Source organism: Propithecus coquereli, unplaced genomic scaffold (assembly GCF_000956105.1).
Source record: "Propithecus coquereli isolate 6110/MARCELLA unplaced genomic scaffold, Pcoq_1.0 Scaffold15, whole genome shotgun sequence".
NCBI classification, from domain to species: Eukaryota; Metazoa; Chordata; class Mammalia; order Primates; family Indriidae; genus Propithecus; species Propithecus coquereli.
Window position 1 is genome coordinate 4,689,137 of NW_012139413.1, and position 19,906 is coordinate 4,709,042.

General features: G+C 39.8%; 1 protein-coding gene across 1 annotated transcript in view; it reads right to left on the bottom strand.

Moving 5' to 3' along the window:
- TNIK (TRAF2 and NCK interacting kinase) overlaps positions 1-19,906 on the bottom strand; it is a 288,393-nt gene that overhangs the window by 45,776 nt on the left and 222,711 nt on the right. The window contains 4 exon segments of the mRNA XM_012640167.1: positions 314-477; positions 7,934-8,040; positions 10,242-10,481; positions 13,310-13,474. Of these exon segments, the coding sequence (XP_012495621.1) occupies positions 314-477; positions 7,934-8,040; positions 10,242-10,481; positions 13,310-13,474 (676 nt within the window).

Below are 19,906 nucleotides of genomic sequence, written 5' to 3' on the forward strand. Positions count from 1 at the left end.
CAATCAGATAGAAATGGAAATTCAGGTGACTGGTAAGTGACTGCATTTTCAAATAAGACCACTATTTGGTGATCTCCCTAGAAACACTGGTTTCTGAGATTAGGAAGGATTTTGTCCATACTCTGATGTCACACACAATTAGGGATGCTGGCCCACTCCCCTGAGGAGACTGAGGGTGAGAGCAGGTAAGGGGCTGTTTAAGATCACACAGTGGTGACCACACAAAGACCAGAGTCAGAAAATAACCATTTTCCTTGCCCACAGCTTTCCTCCTCAGGCAATGTTGCCAGGGAAAAGTAAGATAAAGCTTTACCTCGAACTCTGGTGCGTTCACTGGATCCCGCTTGCGATCCAGGCTGGGAGCCTCCTTGGGAGCTGGGCTGGGAGCTGGGAGTGCTGGAGCTGGAGGAACTGCCACTGCTGGTCCTCTGCAAGGGGCTCTCCAAGACGGGCTCGGTTCTCCGGAGATCAGGGTTGCTGTGTGGATGACAGAGCTCATTGATTACACTCTCGAGAACTTGCCAATTTTGCAAACTACGTATCTAGTAAGGGTTTAATTTCCAAAATATATAAGGAACACAACTCAGTAGCAAGAAAACAATTTAAAAATGGGCAAAGGGCCTAAACAGATATTTCTCAAAAGAAGCCATACAAATGGCCAACAGGTATATATAAAAAAATGTTCAACATCATTACTCATCATGGAAATGCAGATTAAAACCACAGTGAGAGGCCGGGTGCCATGGCTCACATTAAGGTGCTTCCAACATATTGCTGTGACGTGTAACACTGAGATAACCATCTACCTGCACACAATTACCCAATCACATCTTTATTTCCTGGAGTTGGAATTCTTGGGTGAAAAGGCATGAACTAGGATGTGTGTGCATATGTGTGTATGAGCATATAAAGGTATTACCAATTTGCACTAAAATGTATGTGCTGGACCATCTCACTGAATTTTTACCAGGTTTTATCATGAAGAATTTGCTAAATTGTATCTTGCTGCTTAAGCGCGGTTTAAAAAAATTTACCATTAAGGTAGAATAGAATAATTTTTATCCATGTTTATTTGCCATTTATAATTCCTCTTCTGCAAATTGCTGAAACAAGTCCTTTGCTCATGTAGCTAGTGGAGCCTTTGTACTTGTTATTTTCTCGCAGGAAGTCTTCATATACTTAGGCTATTATCAAAGGGAGGCTGGTAATTGTTGTAAAATGCTAATTCAAGAACAGATTAGTTTGTTGGCAGGCTAGTAGCCCTCAATTTAAAAAAGACCTTGCTGTATTACTCATCTTCATATCTTTATGTCCCCAAAATAGCAGTATTCATTCACTCACTCACTCAGTGCCTATACCAGGCACTAGGTCAGGCATTTGAGATACGGTAATGAACAAGATACAGCCCATGCCCTCTGCAAGCTTAGCCAGATAAACACGGTCTAATTCATTCGCGCTCTGCCTGCAACTTAGAACCAGACAATATGGGAGGACCCAGGCCACGCTTGACAATCAGGGAAGCTGTACCAGGAGAGGAGACATCTAAGCAGTGGTGGTGGGAGGCAGCTGCTGGGTTTTTATGATTTTGTTAAAAAAAATAAGCAGCATTCTCAAAATTTCTAAAAAACTTTTCCTTTTTTTTTTTTTTGAGACAGAGTCTCGCTTTGTTGCCCTGGCTAGAGTGAGTGCCGTGGCGTCAGCCTAGCTCACAGCAACCTCAAACTCCCGGGCTCAAGCAATCCTTCTGCCTCAGCCTCCCAAGTAGCTGGGACTACAGGCATGCGCCACCATGCCCGGCTAATTTTATATATATATATATATATTTTTAGTTGTCCAGATCATTTCTTTCTATTTTTTGGTAGAGATGGGGTCTCGCTCTTGCTCAGGCTGGTCTCGAACTCCTGACCTTGAGTGATCCACCCGCCTCGGCCTCCCAGAGTGCTAAGATTACAGGCATGAGCCACCGTGCCCGGCCTTCCTTTTAAATTTATAACTCATAGGCCTTTTCATTTTTCTGTTGGATCTGCACAGTGCTGGGCATGGATAATTCAGTGAGACCTGAAACTCAAAGCTCTGATGTGTTGCCATCCATTGCTGAGGGGGAGAGACTGATCCAACATCAACTCCCTCCACATTTCCAACGTCTTCATTTCCCCAAACAGAATTTGTTAATCGAGTCACCGTAGTGCTATGATTTTAATGCAATGATATATCACAGTAAAATGTAATTTTATATTTTAATTTTGCTCTGCCCAGTCCAAGAGTACCAAGTGTGTACCAGTCACTTTGCACTGTGTTGGGTGTTAGATGTTTCACATATAAATTTGAAAACGGTATGATCCCTTCCCTTGGGACATTTATAGTTTAGTCTACAGTAATCTGGCCATAAAACAGCATCTTTATAAGCAGCAGTTAAACCAAATCATTTCTTTTAGAAAACACAAGAATCTTGCTTTGTAGTAATTTATTTTTTTACCCAAAAACATTTGGGTAAAAATGAATAGCAACCCTGGAAAACTCCAGTGGAAAACATATGTAAAAATAAATATGTTCTCATAATTTATTAATTTTGATCTTATAAATGTAGAACTTATGACAATATTTGCCTTTGCAATTTTTGTGGTTAAAGGGGTTGCTAAGGCAACCTAACAGTAAAATCAATTGCAGAGTGACCACTGGTAAATTGAGAAAAACTTAAAAATTTTTTTGATGTCTTAATGGCATTCCTTTGTGTAGTAACTATTTTTGCGAAGATTGTTTGTGTCAAATTGACTGATACAGATTTGGATCCATACTGGAAATACCTTTAATTTAGAAAGCACCTAAAATGATAAATGAATAACACTTCTAAAGTACCCTACATTTCAAACTCTTCATTTTTTATAAGGAAAACAATCCATCTCCTTTAATTCTCAAATAATGAATTCTTCCCTACTGCCCTCTTTTATTAAACAGTAGTGGTCAAAAATTATTATGCATAATTAATAATAAATTCCAAAAAATATTTGTACTAAAAAATGTATTGCTAACTAACTGTATTGCAGATTAAGAGTGGTGGGCATGTTAAGACTTCTTGGTGTTGCTCTTATTTTGTGGAATAATAATGTAGTGTTCCTTGTATTACAAAAAATCACCCATTGAGAGAGGGGCAGCTGGCCATAGGTATTTTTCTCCTGGTGGTTGTGGTGTGGTAGCAGGATCCAGCTACTTACTCTAATGTAGCACTCCTTTGATTATTTAGCCAAAACCTTTTTATTAAGCACCTACTTTGTTAGACTCACTGGACCAGGATGAAGGGTGGGGGAGAAGCACAGGCCACAGGGCATACAGTAAAGTCACAACATGATCGTGCAGATGAGATACGTATAGCAGACACAGTAGGGAACATGGCGAAACTCTGCATGTTGTGTGTGGAAGAGACTGTGAATGTTGTCGGAGTTTGGGGAACAGTTAATGCAGACTGGAGTGGTCGAGGATGGTGTCGTGAAGGAGATAGGACTTGACTAGGCCTTGGAGTAGCGAGCAGGAAGCCTGGGAAACAGCCCGAGCAAAGACACAGGACTAGGGCTTTCCTGAGACACGTGGACACAGAGGACAGGGCTGGACAGAGTACCAAGTCTGCGTTAGGAAACACCGGGAGAGTGGGGTGATCTGAAGAAAAGGGTGGGTTGTAAAGGAACAGCCTTTAAGGCCTGGCAGAGAATGTGTACTTCCCATGGTAGGTGACTGAATGGCCAGTAGAGAGGCAGGCAGACCAGTAAGGAAGCTGCTGCCATGTCCGGTGACGAGGCCTGGGCTCGGGCTGTGTTGGCGTAAAAAGGAGCATGGGCATTAGCAGGACTAGGGAAGGAACATGTGTCTCACAGGGCTGGAGCCTCCTTCTATGTGAAGCTAATTGGATCCCATGGGCATTAAATCCCTGACCTGGGCGTCATAGTACAAGTTCTCCCCACTAGAGCTAACCAGTGTGGGTGCTGATCTTAATAGGTTGCTATTTTTGCTGCTAGAGACTGAAATAAGTATTTAGTCTCTAAGTAATCACACATAGAAATAGGGAAACTTTGCAATGTCTTTTCTACCTTTTTTTTGTAAAACATGAGTAGTTTGAGAAAATGTCATGCTGTTCACATTTTTCTCTCTCTCATTATGTATTAAATGGTCTGGCTTTTGGGTCAAGGGATATGAGATTAATGCTCTTAGAGGGGATCAATTTCAGAATAATTCCACGAAATAATAGATATCCTTTGTTCATATATTAACTGAGGCTATTCAGATCTAAACGTGGAAAAACTTGAAAACGTCCAAATAGATTTCTTTAAATGCTAACTTTTAGTTCAGACATTTGCCATCCTACGGACAATGCTGTTTGGTCTATAAAACGCACAGTAAAACAATTATTCCATTCATTTGAATCATAAAAAGTCAAAACAGAAAATTAGGATTACAAAGTAATTTCGTGGCCCAAATACTTGGGCCAAGTCTTTAATTACCCGGCTGACTGCCAAATTGCACTTTACTTTGTTCTTTGACAACACAGCCAATGAGAAGAAATGAGCCATAAGAAGATAGTGTTGGGATGGGACAGGGGATTAGTTTTTGAAATTAAGCATTTAGTCACTGGGTTTTTGACGGGGTGTTTCTGGCTTAATTTGCATCTCTTCCTATTCTGAATGTAATAGTTTGATCAAATTTTAATTTGCTTTAAAAGAACACATGCATCAAAATTAAATACGAAAGTGCCTGGGATTTTTTAAAACAATGTTTTAAAATAATCAAGTCAAATCTTGATTTAAATTCACTTGTCACCTTGACAGCATGAAGCATTTGGGAGTCTATAGAGCAGGTGAGAACTGTCCAATGATCTTGCAGCCTGAGCAATGCCCAGCTGCATATGCATGAGAAGGAAAGGCAGGGAGCAGGTACATGGGGTCATGGTGACTGTGTTATCACCAGGACTTTAGCCATCTAAGAAGAGAACTATCAAAAGCATATGATAATATTAGTTCCAGCTCAAGTTGGGAAGTGTTTGGGATATAAATGAGTCTCACAGGACAACAATTTTTAAAAGGCAGTGAGTATCACAAGATAAGAATGAATAACTGTAAGATTAAGAGGAGCTGTTCATTGACTCACTAAACCACATGGTGTGAAAGGTAGAGGCAAAATGGTGCTGTGCCAGTCAATGAATCAAGGGCTGCTTTCCCTTGGGAAAATGAGGCAGCAATGCCAGCTGCATCCATACTAAATAGATTAGCACAGAGTGGTACGTAAGAGCATAGACTTTGGTGCAAGGCTACCTGAGTTCAAATCTTGGCTCTCCCACTTAACTAATTTTGTCACATTGGGCAATTTATTTGCATGTATCTCAATTTCTCCATCTGTAAAATGGGGGTGATTATAGTCACTACCTCACAGAGTTGCTATATGGTTTAAACTAGTTAATATTTGTAAAGCACTTAGAACAGTACACACAGTGCTCCAGAGGTGTTCATTAAATGAAAAAATAAATAAATTACCCTGAACCAAGCAGAAGGCAGGGAAGTACAGGTGACACCCAGTAACACTTTCTTGACCAACTGGTGCCTACACAGCCATACTTGCTCCATTACTGTATACAGTCAGAAACATGTGCCTTGGTAATGGCCCTTAGCACATCACATCTCCCAGTGTCCATGCCCCTGTGTAGTTCCTTTCCACATTGACTCGGGGCTTGGCCAAGTGACCTGGGTGGCCAATGGGACATCAGGAAAGGTGATGCAAGCAAGGAGTTCAGAAGTGCTTATGCATTGGAGCTTTCCCTCTTGAAGTGCTATTCTGAAATCACTAAAGGTAAAGAAGTCCAGGATGAAAGATCCGTGGAGAAAGAGGGACAGCTGACCCATCAGCTCCATGCAGCTGCACAAGTGAGCCCAGATGAGATCAGCAGAGGAATTTCTTAGCCAACCCACAGAATTATGAGAAATAATAAACTGTTACTGTTTCAGGCCTCTGAGTTTTGGGGTAGTTTATTATGCAGCAAAGGTGAACTAAAGCTATCTTTATCATAGTAAATAAACCAAATCTTGAAGCTTTTAAAAAAGCAATGCAATATAGAGCTGCAAAGTCTGATTCTTAAACATTGGTCACAAGGAGGTACATGACAGCAAGAAGCAGGATGTTCTGCAGGATTGTCCCACGTGCAGAGGTGGGGATTCTCCATCCCCCACCCCCTGCTCCCTAATCTCCGACTTTCATTGTAGGTAAATAATTATTAACTCCTAGCTTACTTCCTCCCCTCTTCTGTAAGTAGAAAAATGTTAGCCATCTCTCACAAAGTTGGCATTCTTTGGACAAAGTATAATGTTTAAATGGTTCCAAGGGAAAAAGCTCATATTTTGTAAGCCACTCATCATCAAATACCAATTACCTTAGGCCCAAGTGTCATTAAAATGCACTTCAGAGGGAATAAGAAGTGGCTATTTGACTATATAATGGTAGTTCTCTGCTTTTCTTTTTGGTTAACAGAAGGAAATATACTTAAAACTTGAAATAATGCTTGATCTAAAGCCACTAAAATTCCAAGAAATTGATCCAATGTACAGAGCCCCAAGGGCAGGGCTCAAGGGCACAAGAAGCACCAATAACTGGGGACTTATCGCTGCTAAAGAGGGGGATAGATAAGGTTCAGGCTGGCAGGCCCGAGCTCACATTCCTGGGTGGCTGGGTCACAGTGGCTCTGGTATTCCTCAGCGCTGCTTAGCAACACCAGCTCAGCGCGAATCTGACAAGTCACAGGAAAAATGGCTCTTTCAGAGCCTCTTGCCATTGGTAATTCCCTTCAGAATGGGCTAGCATCTTTGCCCTAAGGGCATTTGCTCTTACTGTAGCTCTTACTATAGTTCCGTCTTATTTATGGACTGACCCCTTTCTAAGGCTTTTCATGTACAGAGGAAAACTAAAGCTTTCTGATCAAAAGTATTCCATATTTTAAAGATAAGTACATATAATGATAATCTTCACTTCTAGTCTTTCTTTCTCTTACTAGCAAAGCAAGATTCTTCCCTTATTATGAACACAATGAAGAAGAAAACCGCCTTCCCAAGCTCATCCTCTTTATAGCCTCTGCAGAGGCCATTTGCTATTTCAGTTGATCCTAAAAAAGGATGTATTCATCATGAAAAATCTGAGGGAAGATTGATGAATTATAGCCACAAACAGCATCTGTTACCACGTAAAATCTGCTCAGATACTGTAAAGATATTGTTTACTTTCCAGCTTCTCCCAGACCTTCACACCAACCAGTGGAAGTAGATGCAATTTCCTGACTGTAGGAATATACATTGTTGGTGGAAAATTCTGGAAGAAGAACACAGAGCAAGAGTGGAACCATAACAGTACTTCAGTGACCTTCCATAATGCCAAAGAGGTGATTCCCTCACAGGAGTTAGTCCTTCTATAATTGCCAAGCTAGGGAAGCTCTGAAGTTGGTCACTATTTCCTTGGCAATGACTTTGTGATGTCTCAGTGGTTCCCAGGGCATGTTTCCTGACCTGATGCTAAAAATCACCTCAACTCAGGCCATTTTGTTCTGCTGACTCCATAAAATGATCTCTGAAACAGTGCTTTGGGGTATTGCAACCAGATTTATATTTGTAATTTTACTCCCAGATTTTAAAAACTACCAGTTAAGGTACACCCAATTGGCTTCTGAATTGCTTCATACATTCATTCATTTATTCACTCATTCATTCATGAGCTCCCACTGAATACTGACTTCTGTGAAAAGCTACTGAAGAAATAAAGGGCTTGTGTTCTAGCCCATCAAAGCTTACAGTCCAGATAGCAAGTCAACATGCCTCTGAATGAAAAAAGAACATAGACATTTTTAGGAAAGCAATAATGACAGTGGTGGTAGGGCCTTTTTCTTTTACCTTAACCAATTTCCTTCCTTTACCTTGCTCTGATGGGTTGAGATCCTAGTCTGGGTCCCAGAGCACTACCATTCCCAGGAGAATTCTTTCTGGCTAACGCTGGGGATATAGAAGTTGTTCTTTGAGGCACCTGGAAAAAACCAGAATTCAGAAATATTTTCTATCAAATAGCTTCCATAGGCTACTGTCAGAAAATCCTTCTCCTTCCCAAAGATTTGCCAGAAGTTACAGAAACTATCTGAAACAGGAGAGAACGATCTTTATTCCTCGAAGAAATATTAAACTCCCACCACCCCCAAAATCAAACAAGGGTCCACTGGCAAAAGGTAATGAGGCAAATTCGGCAACCATTAAGAAGGGTCACCTCAATCTTAAAAACAAATTTAAAGATAGACTAAGCTAGTAAGTTTGATTCACTGGGCTAAAAATAATTAACCTCTCTTGGTTGGGCAAAATTGAAGAATATCAGAAATGTCTTCGGGATACCATTAACTCACTGGAAGTTGCATCAGGTGAGAGCCACCCACACAAATCAAGTTCTATTTTTACCTCACACTACAACTAAGCAGATAAGGAAATTATGAAATCTGGTGAGAAAGTAGGATATCAGAATAGAACTTGGGACATAAGTCATACGTCAGTGAGCTCAGCGAACCTACTGCAATGGATCCAGAATGTTTCTACTTCCTAATCAACTTGTAATTACTAACTAAAACCAGAAACCAAAAGCACTGTGCTCTGGTCAATTAGCAAACATAATACAACATAATACAAAACAGGATTAATACCGAAAATACTGAAAACGGTCTTCAAAAAGGTTGTGTGAGTACCAATAAGACTATGAGGTACAGTAGGAAAATGTATTATGAGCTTATCTGGCAAAAGCCTCAGGAAGAATTCAAGTATGCCTCATTTTATGAAACATATGAACATTTTAAAAATGAAATCAAATATTGCAAGTGTACCAAAGGAGTTCATTATTTAAGAGAATCATATTATGAATCCTAGTGCTGAAAATTACTTTCAATGTAAAATGTCATCCTTTGTTTCGAAAAATTAATTTTTATTATAATTCATTTTAACATAAAGATAAGCCAGTGAAGTGAAGCAGAAAGGCCAAATCAGTGCTACCACCTGTTCAAATTAAATATCTGCAAATATAAATAGTTGCAGAGAAGAAAGAGCCTAACAAATTATTAAAACCTAAGTTTTTGAATTGGTCTAAAGTTTTCTCCCAGCTTTATGCGTGTATGCCTGCATATTTTTAGAGTGGACCAATAACTTCCATTGTCAGTTTCTCCAACTGCTGTGTCTGCTGCTCGACTCACCTTATTTTCCATATTGAACTTTGCTCCCTTAGTAACCTTTACTGATGGCATTTCTGCTTCCACAGAGATGCAACATCAACAAATTATTGGCTGATTTTATTTTGGGACTCTTGCTATAATACCCTTTTGAGAGGAAAATGAGGAAATATATTTGTAAATCATTGAGTAAAAATTTTTATTTTTTCTGGAATTAACAATGGCATTATTTTTTTTGGAAATTGTGGAATATTTCATTTGTCATAGCTCCTATGCTGAGCTCAGGATAAAGGGGATTCCTAAACCAGGAAGAATGATGCAAAAGTTTCTTCAGTATTTTGAAATACTTCCAGGTTGTTCTGCAGCCAGATGCACAGCCACATTCCGGAACAGTTCTTATAAATGAGTAAGGACTTGGTACAGGAAAACAAAAGAACCCAAACTTAGGGCTGTTCTTGTCCAGTGGGATGGCTGGGCATTTTACCCTAAAGTTTTATCCTCAATAATAAATTAAGAAATTAAATGAGACTTGGCCCAGAAAGAACTTTATTTAAATGAGGCCAACTAAATTATTCTAAGAGCAGTACGATCTTCTGGAACCCTGAAATCTGGTTTCACTTTGTGTTGTTAAAAATAGGAATAAATAAATTTTCTACTTTTTATCTGCAAGTTTTCAATTTGCCTAGATGTAGAGTCAGTCATCAATGAAAATATCCATTATTCTATTTCTTAACGTGGATAGTAAAATAATAGTTTGGAAAGCTTGGGGTTGAGAATTCTAATTCTGGATACAGGATATATGCTTTCAAGACGTACAATACACCTAAGCCTCAGTTTCTTTGGGGGAAATGAAGGTCAGTAATGATGAACGACAATCGAAGTCTTAGCTTGGGAATGAGGGACCAAAACAAACATAAGAAGATGCTTTGGCATGATCACATTCTTCATTACCAAGAAAGGTCTGGACTAGTGGTAATAATAATAATCAGCGAAGACGGTGATGATGAAAACACCCCAGCAATATTACCTTTGGTGGAATGTCTTCTTCCTGCCGTAACCAAGAGCTTCGGTCAAACTTTTCAATACGAGTAGGGAGAGGAGGGTTTTCAGAGGTGGGATCTGAGTTCTGGCGCGGCATCTCCACGCGGTGAGAGGTCACGTTCAGAGCCTCCTGAAACCCAGAGAGGCCCTTTGTGGGCTGCTCGTGTACTGACTGGGAGGCGGTCAAGGCGGGGCCCTGGGATTTCACAGCTACCAGATGTGGGATCTAAGCATTAAAACAACGTAAGAGCAGCATTAGTAGAAGAAAAAGCAGATGAGCAGATCAGTTAGAACCTCAATCAGCTGAAGGGCAAAAAGAAGTTCTAGGGCACAAAAATTGGACGACAGAGAGTTCATCACAGCGATCTATAGCATATTTTTAACAGCTCTTCAAAATCTTCCATTTAGAGCGCTATGTAGGGCTTAACTAGGGTTCCTGGCAAAAAGTTAGATGAAATCCTTGACAATGCTAAGTCCGTGGAACAAGTATAATAATAATAATAATAGTAACTACTGTGTATTAGTAAACATGACCAGCGATATAATATATTTTACGACCAATTCTCTTCTAATATTACAAACTTCCTCCTTTAACCTCCCCCCACCCCGAACTTTGACTTCAGAGAGTGCTACTACTCTGTAAAGCAAGAACTGCTCTAAGTATCTTACTCGTTATCTTACTGAGTCCACCCTGAGGTGGACACAATCATTGCCCCCATTTTTCACATGAGCAATGGAAGGTACAGAGAGGTTAAGCAATACCCTGGATTTCACAGCTAACACATGCCGGAGGCTGGACTGGAACCCAGGCATTCTATGCTCACAGCACATATGCCTAACCTCTGCAATGGCCTGCTTTCCGCTGTGTGGTCTCTGACCCTCTATGGTATTATGTATGTCTTGACACCAGGACATTTCTTTTAGAGTTGTAAGTCTCACAACTGGGCATGTGGTGATATTGTTTGTGCAGGGAAGACAGGCAGTCTTTCGGTGAAACTGTGGCTCTTTAAGACAAATCATTAAAATACATAGCACAGGGTACCCCCTTTGCCACAGCCCTGCTCACACTTCACTCTTAGTGATTATCTTATCTGTCTCCTCTGACTTCAGGAAGGTGAACTCCCTGGAGACAGGATCTATGTCTGTCACACTCACATTGTGTCCCTGAGTCTAACTCTGCCTGCATATGGGAAGTGTTCAACACATTTTGGCTGGGGAAATATCTATAGTGCTTTCTAAATTAAATTGTTAACTCAACAAATATTAATTTAGTATTTGCTTTGTGCAAGGACCTGTCAAACGCTGTTGGGTCTGAAATTTCAGTGTTGGAATGTTATTAACGACAATCAGAGAAAACCCTCAAACCCCAATTTAGCTGAAGGTTATACTTTAACCAGAATAGAATCCATTAAATTTATATTAATGCTAAATATCATTAACTATATTAAATAATGATATTAAAACAAAGCACATTTAAATGGAACTGGAGGTCATTACCTTAAGTGAAACAAGCCAGACACAGAAAGTCAAATATGGCACATTACGTAGGTGCTAAAAAATGTGTACGCATGGATGTAGAGAGTAGAATGACAGACAGTGGAGACTCAAAAGGGTGAGGGTGCGAGGGGGGTGGATGATGAGAAATCACTTAATGGGTACAATGTACATTATTCGGGAGATGGATACTCTACAGCCCTGACTTGGCCGCTATGAAAGCTAAGCATGTAATAAAACTGCACTTGTATCCCATAATTTATACAAATAAAAAGTTTTGAAAAATTAAAAAATATCAAGTACAAAACACAAACTTACTTTAAAAGAGGCAAAAAATAAAATAAAAACAAAAACCGAAGCACCTGAAACATGCTTTATCCAATTAACTGTCACAGAACAGCTACATTTTCATTCCCTAGCCACTTGCATAAAGTAAATTTCTCTCTATTCTCTCCTTTTACAAGGTGAAAGTACCCTCCAAGGTCAAAGATAGGAGTTTTAAAAGAGGATGTTTGTACATTAAAAGAGAACTTCCTATAAAAAAAAATGTATCCCTTTGAGGGTTAGGCATGAAAGAATTATATACAAATTAAAACCAACCAGGGGAAGATACACTAAGCTGGCTGGTGCTGAAAATTCTTGGGCTTCATTTATTAAAGGCAAACTCAAAACATAGAGAATACTTGATTTTATCACTACTCTTTTAAACTCCAGTTCAAACAGTTACATGTCTCAAAAGTGACCTCAAAATATTTTGTGGAAGTCTTAACACAGGTGGATACCTGGAAGAAATTGAAGACATTTGGGTAAAAAAACCTGCATTACCATTATTTTTCATGGAATTCCATAACCCATTTCATTTTTTATTTCATTTTTAGTATATATAATATAAAAGTTCTGTAGAACTTCCAGAAACTTCCTCCTTTCCTAAAAGTGGAGTAATCTTTTTTCTTTACCAAATAGCTTACAAGAGTGGTTCTCAGACTCTGAAGTACATCAGAGTCACCTGGAGGGCTTGTTAAATCACAGGCTGCCAGGCCCCAGCCCAGGGGTGCTGATCAGTGGGGCTGAGCGGGCCCGAGAATCAGCATTCCTACCAAGTTCCTGGGTGATGCCTGATGCTGTTGATTCAATCACCACATTTTGAGAACGACTGGCTTAGAAGACATAGTTTTACTTTAAAAAGTACACTTAATTTTTCCAGTTTTGGGCTCATGTCAAAATCCCAAGGGACAAAAGATTACATATACTTTCTATATAGATACATGATATACATACACACACAGCATGTATACCTCAAAGGTCTATATGAATTCTAGTGTTGGGAATTATAACTAAGAGGATGCTTGTTCTTACCTTGTAGAAACTCCTGTGGGTCTCCAGAGAGGCCAATTTACCAAGAAGTGATTCATTTTTCCCCTACCTGTCAAATTCAGTGGGGCCTTCTATATTACTATGAATTATATATTAAGGGTCATAATTTGATTGGTCCCATGCCTGAACACAGGTTTTATTGTATACCCTACTGGAATACCTAATGGAAAGGACAACATAATGTACCTGGGAATCGACTGGTCTGAGCATAGGGGGCGTCCGAGCAGGCTGAACTCCACTGATGCTGAAGGACTCCGACCTTGGGGGCAGGTTGGGGTCAGATATCCGGTTGGCAACCTTGTGAGGCATGGCAGGTGAACTTTGCCGGTTCAGCCTTGACCGTTCTTCTACCTAGAAGCCAAAAGCAAAAGAGCCTCAATGGATAGAAGTCAATTCATCTCCTAGTAAGGACCTTCTGTAGTCACCTGCACAGCCATTTGAACTCTCTGATAATTCATATTAAGAAGCCAAAATTCTCAGTTTCTGCTCTGTATCAAGAATTTGCAAAGAACTCTTTTTTTTTTTTTTTTTGAGACAGAGTCTCACTCTGTTGCCCTGAGTAGAGTGCTGTGGCCGCAGCTTAGCTCACAGCAACCTCAAACTCCTGGGCTCAAGCAATCCTTCTGCCTCAGCCTCCCGAGCAGCTGGGACTACAGGCTCGCACCACCACACCTGGTTAATTTTTCTATTTTTAGTAGAGACAGGATCTCACACTTGCTCAGGCTGGTCTCGAATTCCTGAGCTCAAGCAATCCTCCCATCGCGACCTCCTAGAGTGTTAGGCTTACAGGCGTGAGCCACTGCGCCCGGCCAAAAGAACTCTTTTCTATCACAGCAAACACTAGCACCGCCAACAAAAAAAACCCCAAGAACACCTAAGCCATCACTCTTCCATTATCCATAATCTTGTGTTAATTCAGTTAGCTGGAAATTTGGGATCTGCTTCAGAGTTTATCTTGCATCGATTGGGATATTATCTTGCTGACTGGTCACTAGGCCACGGCATCAGCAAGGGAGACAGTTTGCACCCTACATAATCAAAGGAGCAGCAGTATGCATTAAGAGGGCTTGGGGAAAATGGAAACTTGCTTTGGGCTGATTCACAGGACAGGCAGGGGAAGAACAAGAGGATGGAGCTGAGTGCACACACCCTCCATTTCTTCACAGGCCCTATACTGATAGGCAAGTGGGTGTTCCAGGCTGCCTGTTTAATAACATGACCTATCTTAAGTAGACTTCCTGTATCATTTTCTTTTTCTCTCTTCAAGGGTCTTTCTTTCCAGTTGTCTTTCCCTGCTCCCTAAATACACTGCTCCTGCTCATTCTTTCCACGCCAGCTTGGACTCCACTGCCTCGCTCTCCCCTTTCTTCCTCCCTGCGTCTCCACATGTGGTGTTCATTCTGCCTTCCCTCCTCTCCGCTCCCCCGCTGGCCATTTCATTTCCTCGGCATTGCCCTTCTTCCAGTGTTTCTCTCAGCCCCGAGCAGGTCACTGATCCCAAGTGCTTCACAGGGAAGGTTCGCAAGACCAGTGAATGGCCTTTTTAATAGGTAAAAATTACCCTTAGTACATATTTACAGCACACAGACTGTCTCAGGGGACAATTTTGAAGGGAAATTTAGATAAACAAGGTGTATACTGCAAGACACGACTTAAGATCTTAGACAACTTTAAGAGGTTTAGGACTTTTTCTCCAGGTCCATTGCATCCTGTCCTTTATTTCTTCAGGGTCAATTTGACCCTTGTGCTTCCCAAACCCACCAGGACAATGCAACCATTCTCACCACCCTGATGGCCTTTAGAGTAAGCCCTTAATACTCTTCTGTTCACGCATTGAGCATTGTAAGAGCCTACAAGCAGGTATTCAGTATTCACGTCTGTCTGCATATCTTTACCAGCTAAAAGTCTTTATTCATTTTATTGCCTGATTTGAAATAAAAATTCAGAAGAGATATTTTTTCCCATCCTCCCTACTCCATTTTGACTCTTTATAGAGGCAGACTCAGTCTAATATACAGAATAAGGCTGTTTTTAAAACTCACATTAACCTCAAATAGAAAACATTCCTCCTGCCTCTACTGAGGTGTAATCTGAACATCTCTTCCCCAGCCATGGCTGTGCAGGGTGCATACAAGTGGCATCCAGTTGACTTTGGTTTTGAAATTCCATGTCCCAGAAGCTCACCACATACCAAATAAGATTTGCTGCAAAAAGCCAGGAATGTAAAACAGAACATGTATACTTTGTGTGTGCACGTGTGCAAAGTATTACATCAGCAATAATTATTTGGCTATTGCATTGAGTAAAAGGACAAAGTCAGCTTTCAGATAAGACCACAAAGAAGAAAAAGTCCCGTAAAGATAGCAATAGATAAACTGAGACCAATGCATGCAATGCATTCCTTTTACAAATGCCAGACTCTTTGAAAAGAAGATTAATGTTTCTAGACCACTAGAATTGGTCAAATATTATCCATTTCCTTATTTCCAGGGAAGATCGTTAATAGACCAATCACATGTACAAGCAGCCTTCAATATCCAAACTCCCACTATATAAACCATTGCTCTCTGAGCTCAGGAACCCAAGAGATTCAAACACGTTTTCAGATAAATATTGGCTATCCAAACTCTAGCCAATTGTCCCAAAATTCAGTAACCAAATATATTTAGAGAATATATTTATACTTGTTACTATTATTTTTAACTGTAAAATATGCTCAGTTTTAAATACACATTAAGAGAATGTACATTAAAAACAACAGTGGAAAAATCTGTCTTTAAAGACTCTATCTGGAGCAAAGAAACCATTATTAAGATAAAGAATTGTTGTGGCAACTGTCAGCAACAAAGCTCCAGCCTAAGCATCCCTGCTGCCAATAGGACTGCCGGACACAAGGGGCCCTAAAGCTGTCATTAGAAATGAATAGGGCAGAAAGTGGGGTAGTGATATTCATAGGCAATTAATGGGTTTGATTAGTCATGTATAGATGTTACTAATGTACTTCTAGTAAAATTTCCTATGCTTTCTATCAGGTAGTTTAAATACTAAATCCTAACATTAGTATGTTTCAATCTAAACCATTCTAAAATATATGGCATAAATGACTGTAAATTATTTGAGGAAGGGTCCAATGTGTTGAAATTTCTTGGGTTGGAGTTTGTCCAAAGAAATCTGTAAATCTATGAGAAGGGTGTAACAATGAGGCATCTGGCTACAACTTTTTTCTCAAGAAAACCTTGTCCTAAGGTCTTAAGGAAAATAATGCTGCACAAGTACCTTTGTGCCAAAGGATCACATTAAGTACTGGAGCAAACATATCAAACCAAACATTTGGAAGTGGTGCTTCTCCTAACAATAGCTTCAGATGGACAGAGGGAAAGCTGGATAGTATATCTAGGATTATTTTGATGCCAGGCAAAGGCCTGTCTTCTGATTTATCATAACTTATGTCTACTCATTGAATAGGAGATAGATACCTGAGACAAAAGAAAGTGGTTCCCCCCTTCCCACCCCAGAGTAAGGATATATGTGACTAAAAACCGGGGCACAATCAAGACATGTTTCAATCTGCCCGAGGATATTAAAAAAGTCTAGTAGCCAAGCCTCTCCTCCAACCTCCTGCTACCAAGAAGACATAAAATGCCAGAAGCACCACTGAAAAGGGTGTTCTAGTAACATCGGATACAGATTGTTAAGGTGCTACACCCAAACAATGATACCTGTTATAAAGGATTTTATAGATGAAGGGATTATCAGTGAATACAGAGAACAAGATGAGCAGACTCATCAATTTTGCCATAAAAGAAATTTTTTTCTTATTAATAGGATCATTTCAACATGAAAACTAAAATAACTTTGGAGAGTTTTGCATCACCTCTGCAGAAATGCTATACTATTTACTACAGCATTATAGAGAGAAAGAAAAAATGACGGTGGTCTTGGAAATAAAATTGCACTCCAGACAGGGCTGTGCTGTCCATTGGGAAGTAAAGGAGTGACGTCGAAGGCCTCTGACCTTGTATAAAGGCTACACAAATGTAGAAGACCTAAAAATACATTTGTTAATTATGTGCTTTAAAAAAATTTTCAAAATAAATAAAAATATGTTTAAATATATGTCAATGTCAATTGTCAAATTGTTTTTTATACTTGAAAACAATTTATAAGTTACAATGTCTCACTTCACAGTAATGAATGACATCCACTGAGAAGGAATTTCAAAACAAAATCATAGAAGTAATTTCAAAAATGTTGACAGCAAATATATATTTACTATGTTATATGGGTGCATTTTAACAACATTTTATAGTATGCGGGGTCCCTAGGGTCTATGAAGGTCTTAGAAGGCCTTACGTAAGAGCTAATATGCGGTGAATCAAATGCGATTGTACGGGAATTCCTTTTTTTCTCCCCAACTGAACAAAACAATTTGATTCTTGTGTTTACTGGCAATACTGGATAAAGAGAAAGAAGTCAATAAATAACTTTTAAGTGCTCATTAGATACTTTGACCCTGCACTCATTGCTCACATAAAGAACTGAGTCATATTGTCCTTTGGCAAAACCACCATGAGCAGATATTAATAATTACTGAGCAAGTTTGAGGACGCCCCTTGTCTGGGACACGTCTGAGCACAGGGGAGACTCTCATTCGTAAGGAATGCTTAAAATGCAATCTTGTCTAAAGATAAGGGCTGAACTATTTCCCAGGGTCCACTCATAACCAATATTCCAGAAAAAGGTATAGATCCCACATGAATGGAGCACATAACTTCAAAGTAATGAAGAGAATCCTTAACAAGCTGAGATGGGAAATAAAGAAGTGTTTATGTATCACCTGGGAGAGGTGGGCGAGAAGATGGGAGATGTGAGTGAACTGGTCATGGGAAATCAAACCAGAAACAACAGAGTCAAAACACTTATTCCTTGTGAGCTACAACGGCTTTGGGAACAAAATAGGAATGTGTTGAATAATATATTTTGCATTTGTACAATGCCTAATGTTTAAACGGCACAAGCACATACATTAATGCCCATGATCCTCCCAACTGTGAGGCAGGAAGTGCACATGAGGAAGCTGCATCTCAGGAAGGGGAAGAGACTTGCCCCAGGGCACAGCCAGGAAGCAGAAGAACATGAACTCAAACACACTCCTCACTGTTTTCATCCAGGTCTCTCTTATGTTAAATCTTAAGAGACATACGCATAAACTGGGAAAAGACGAGACCAGAGCTATAAACTCTCTAAATTGTAATTTGGGAACCTCATGTATAAACTATACACAATTTCTGTATACAGCGGACTGGTAGAGTAAGAGATAACTTGGTCCCTATCAGATCATCATTTGCCAAATAAAACAGGAGTTCAAGACCAACCTGGGCAACATGGCATGACTCTGTCTCTATAAAAAATAATTTAAAAAATTAGTTGGGCATGGTGGCGCATGTCTGTTGTCCCAGCCACAGGGGAGGCTGAGGCAGGAGGGTCACTTGAGTCCACGAGTTTGAGGTTGCAGCAAGCTATAATCAGGCCACTGCACTCCAGCCTGGGGTGACAGAGTGAGACCCTTTCTCAAAAAAAAAAAAAAAAAAGAATTAAAATATAATCTCATGTAATACCTATGTAAACAAAGCCTTCTATCATTGCTGAGCCTTGGTGCAAAATTTTTTTAAAAAATATATGTGGGATAGAAAGGAGAGGGGAACACACACAGTTACTAGCAGGCCCAGACAATCATATGTCATCATAGGGAACAGGAGAAAGAAAAAGGAATCTCCATCATCCAAAAAGTGACAGAAGACTTTCAAATTCTGCTGATGTTCAACAGAACATCACACTGATATTTTCACAGAACAAATCTTGCTTCCATTCCAATCCAAAAATGGCCGATAATTTCAAAGGGGTGAGAATGCTCCCCACCCCTCCTTTAAATGCAGAGACATTAATGTTCCTTTCTGGCTGAAACCTGAAAATCAAAGCCAGTGTGACATTCAGGACAGGAAGAACACTCAGTAAAAGGAAAGAGAGAGGAGCTCAATAAGATTTGTAAAAGACTGAGCATTTCCATTTGTTCTTACCCCATCCAACAGATTAATGAGAAAGGTAATGAGAAATGCAGTGATCACTCGTGTTTTATAAAATGAAGAAACAAAAACACAGAGGATGAAGCATTATGACAACATTACATTGCTGATGAAAGAGTGTTGATTTGGAATAAGGAAGAGGAGTAGATGGGAAAGTAATCAAAGAAGGAAAAAACATCTCGATGAGAAGGTATAGAGCTGAGGTAGAAAATAAATGCTGGATCGGATCACAGAAGAAGTTGCAATGGGTAGAAGACAGCTGGTGGTATCTCCAATAGCACAGAGGGTAAAAATGTCCAGACCCTATATCCCAGGAGACAGTCTCATGAGCATAGCTGCCCACTCATCCCAGGTGAGGATATTTTCAAATTTATATCCTGGTAAAGGATGCATTTGAAAAAGAAAATGGTACTTTTTAACTCCACCTCCAGAAAGTTTAATCCAGGTTTTCTTATCAGTTGATAGTTAAAATACTGATAAGCTGTAAGTTCTGTTTACATCTAAAGTCTTAAAATGCCTATTACTGTTTGGCTACTTTGAGCCCCACCTGCCTCTCTGATATAAAAAAAGAGATTTGTAAATAATGCTTTAGAAAAAAAGTTCATACATTGCTGATGAGAAGCATTAAAAGATCAAGAAGATAAAGATCCTCACACTCATTTTTATTCCCATTTTAAGAAGTGGGTGTTAAAAATGATGA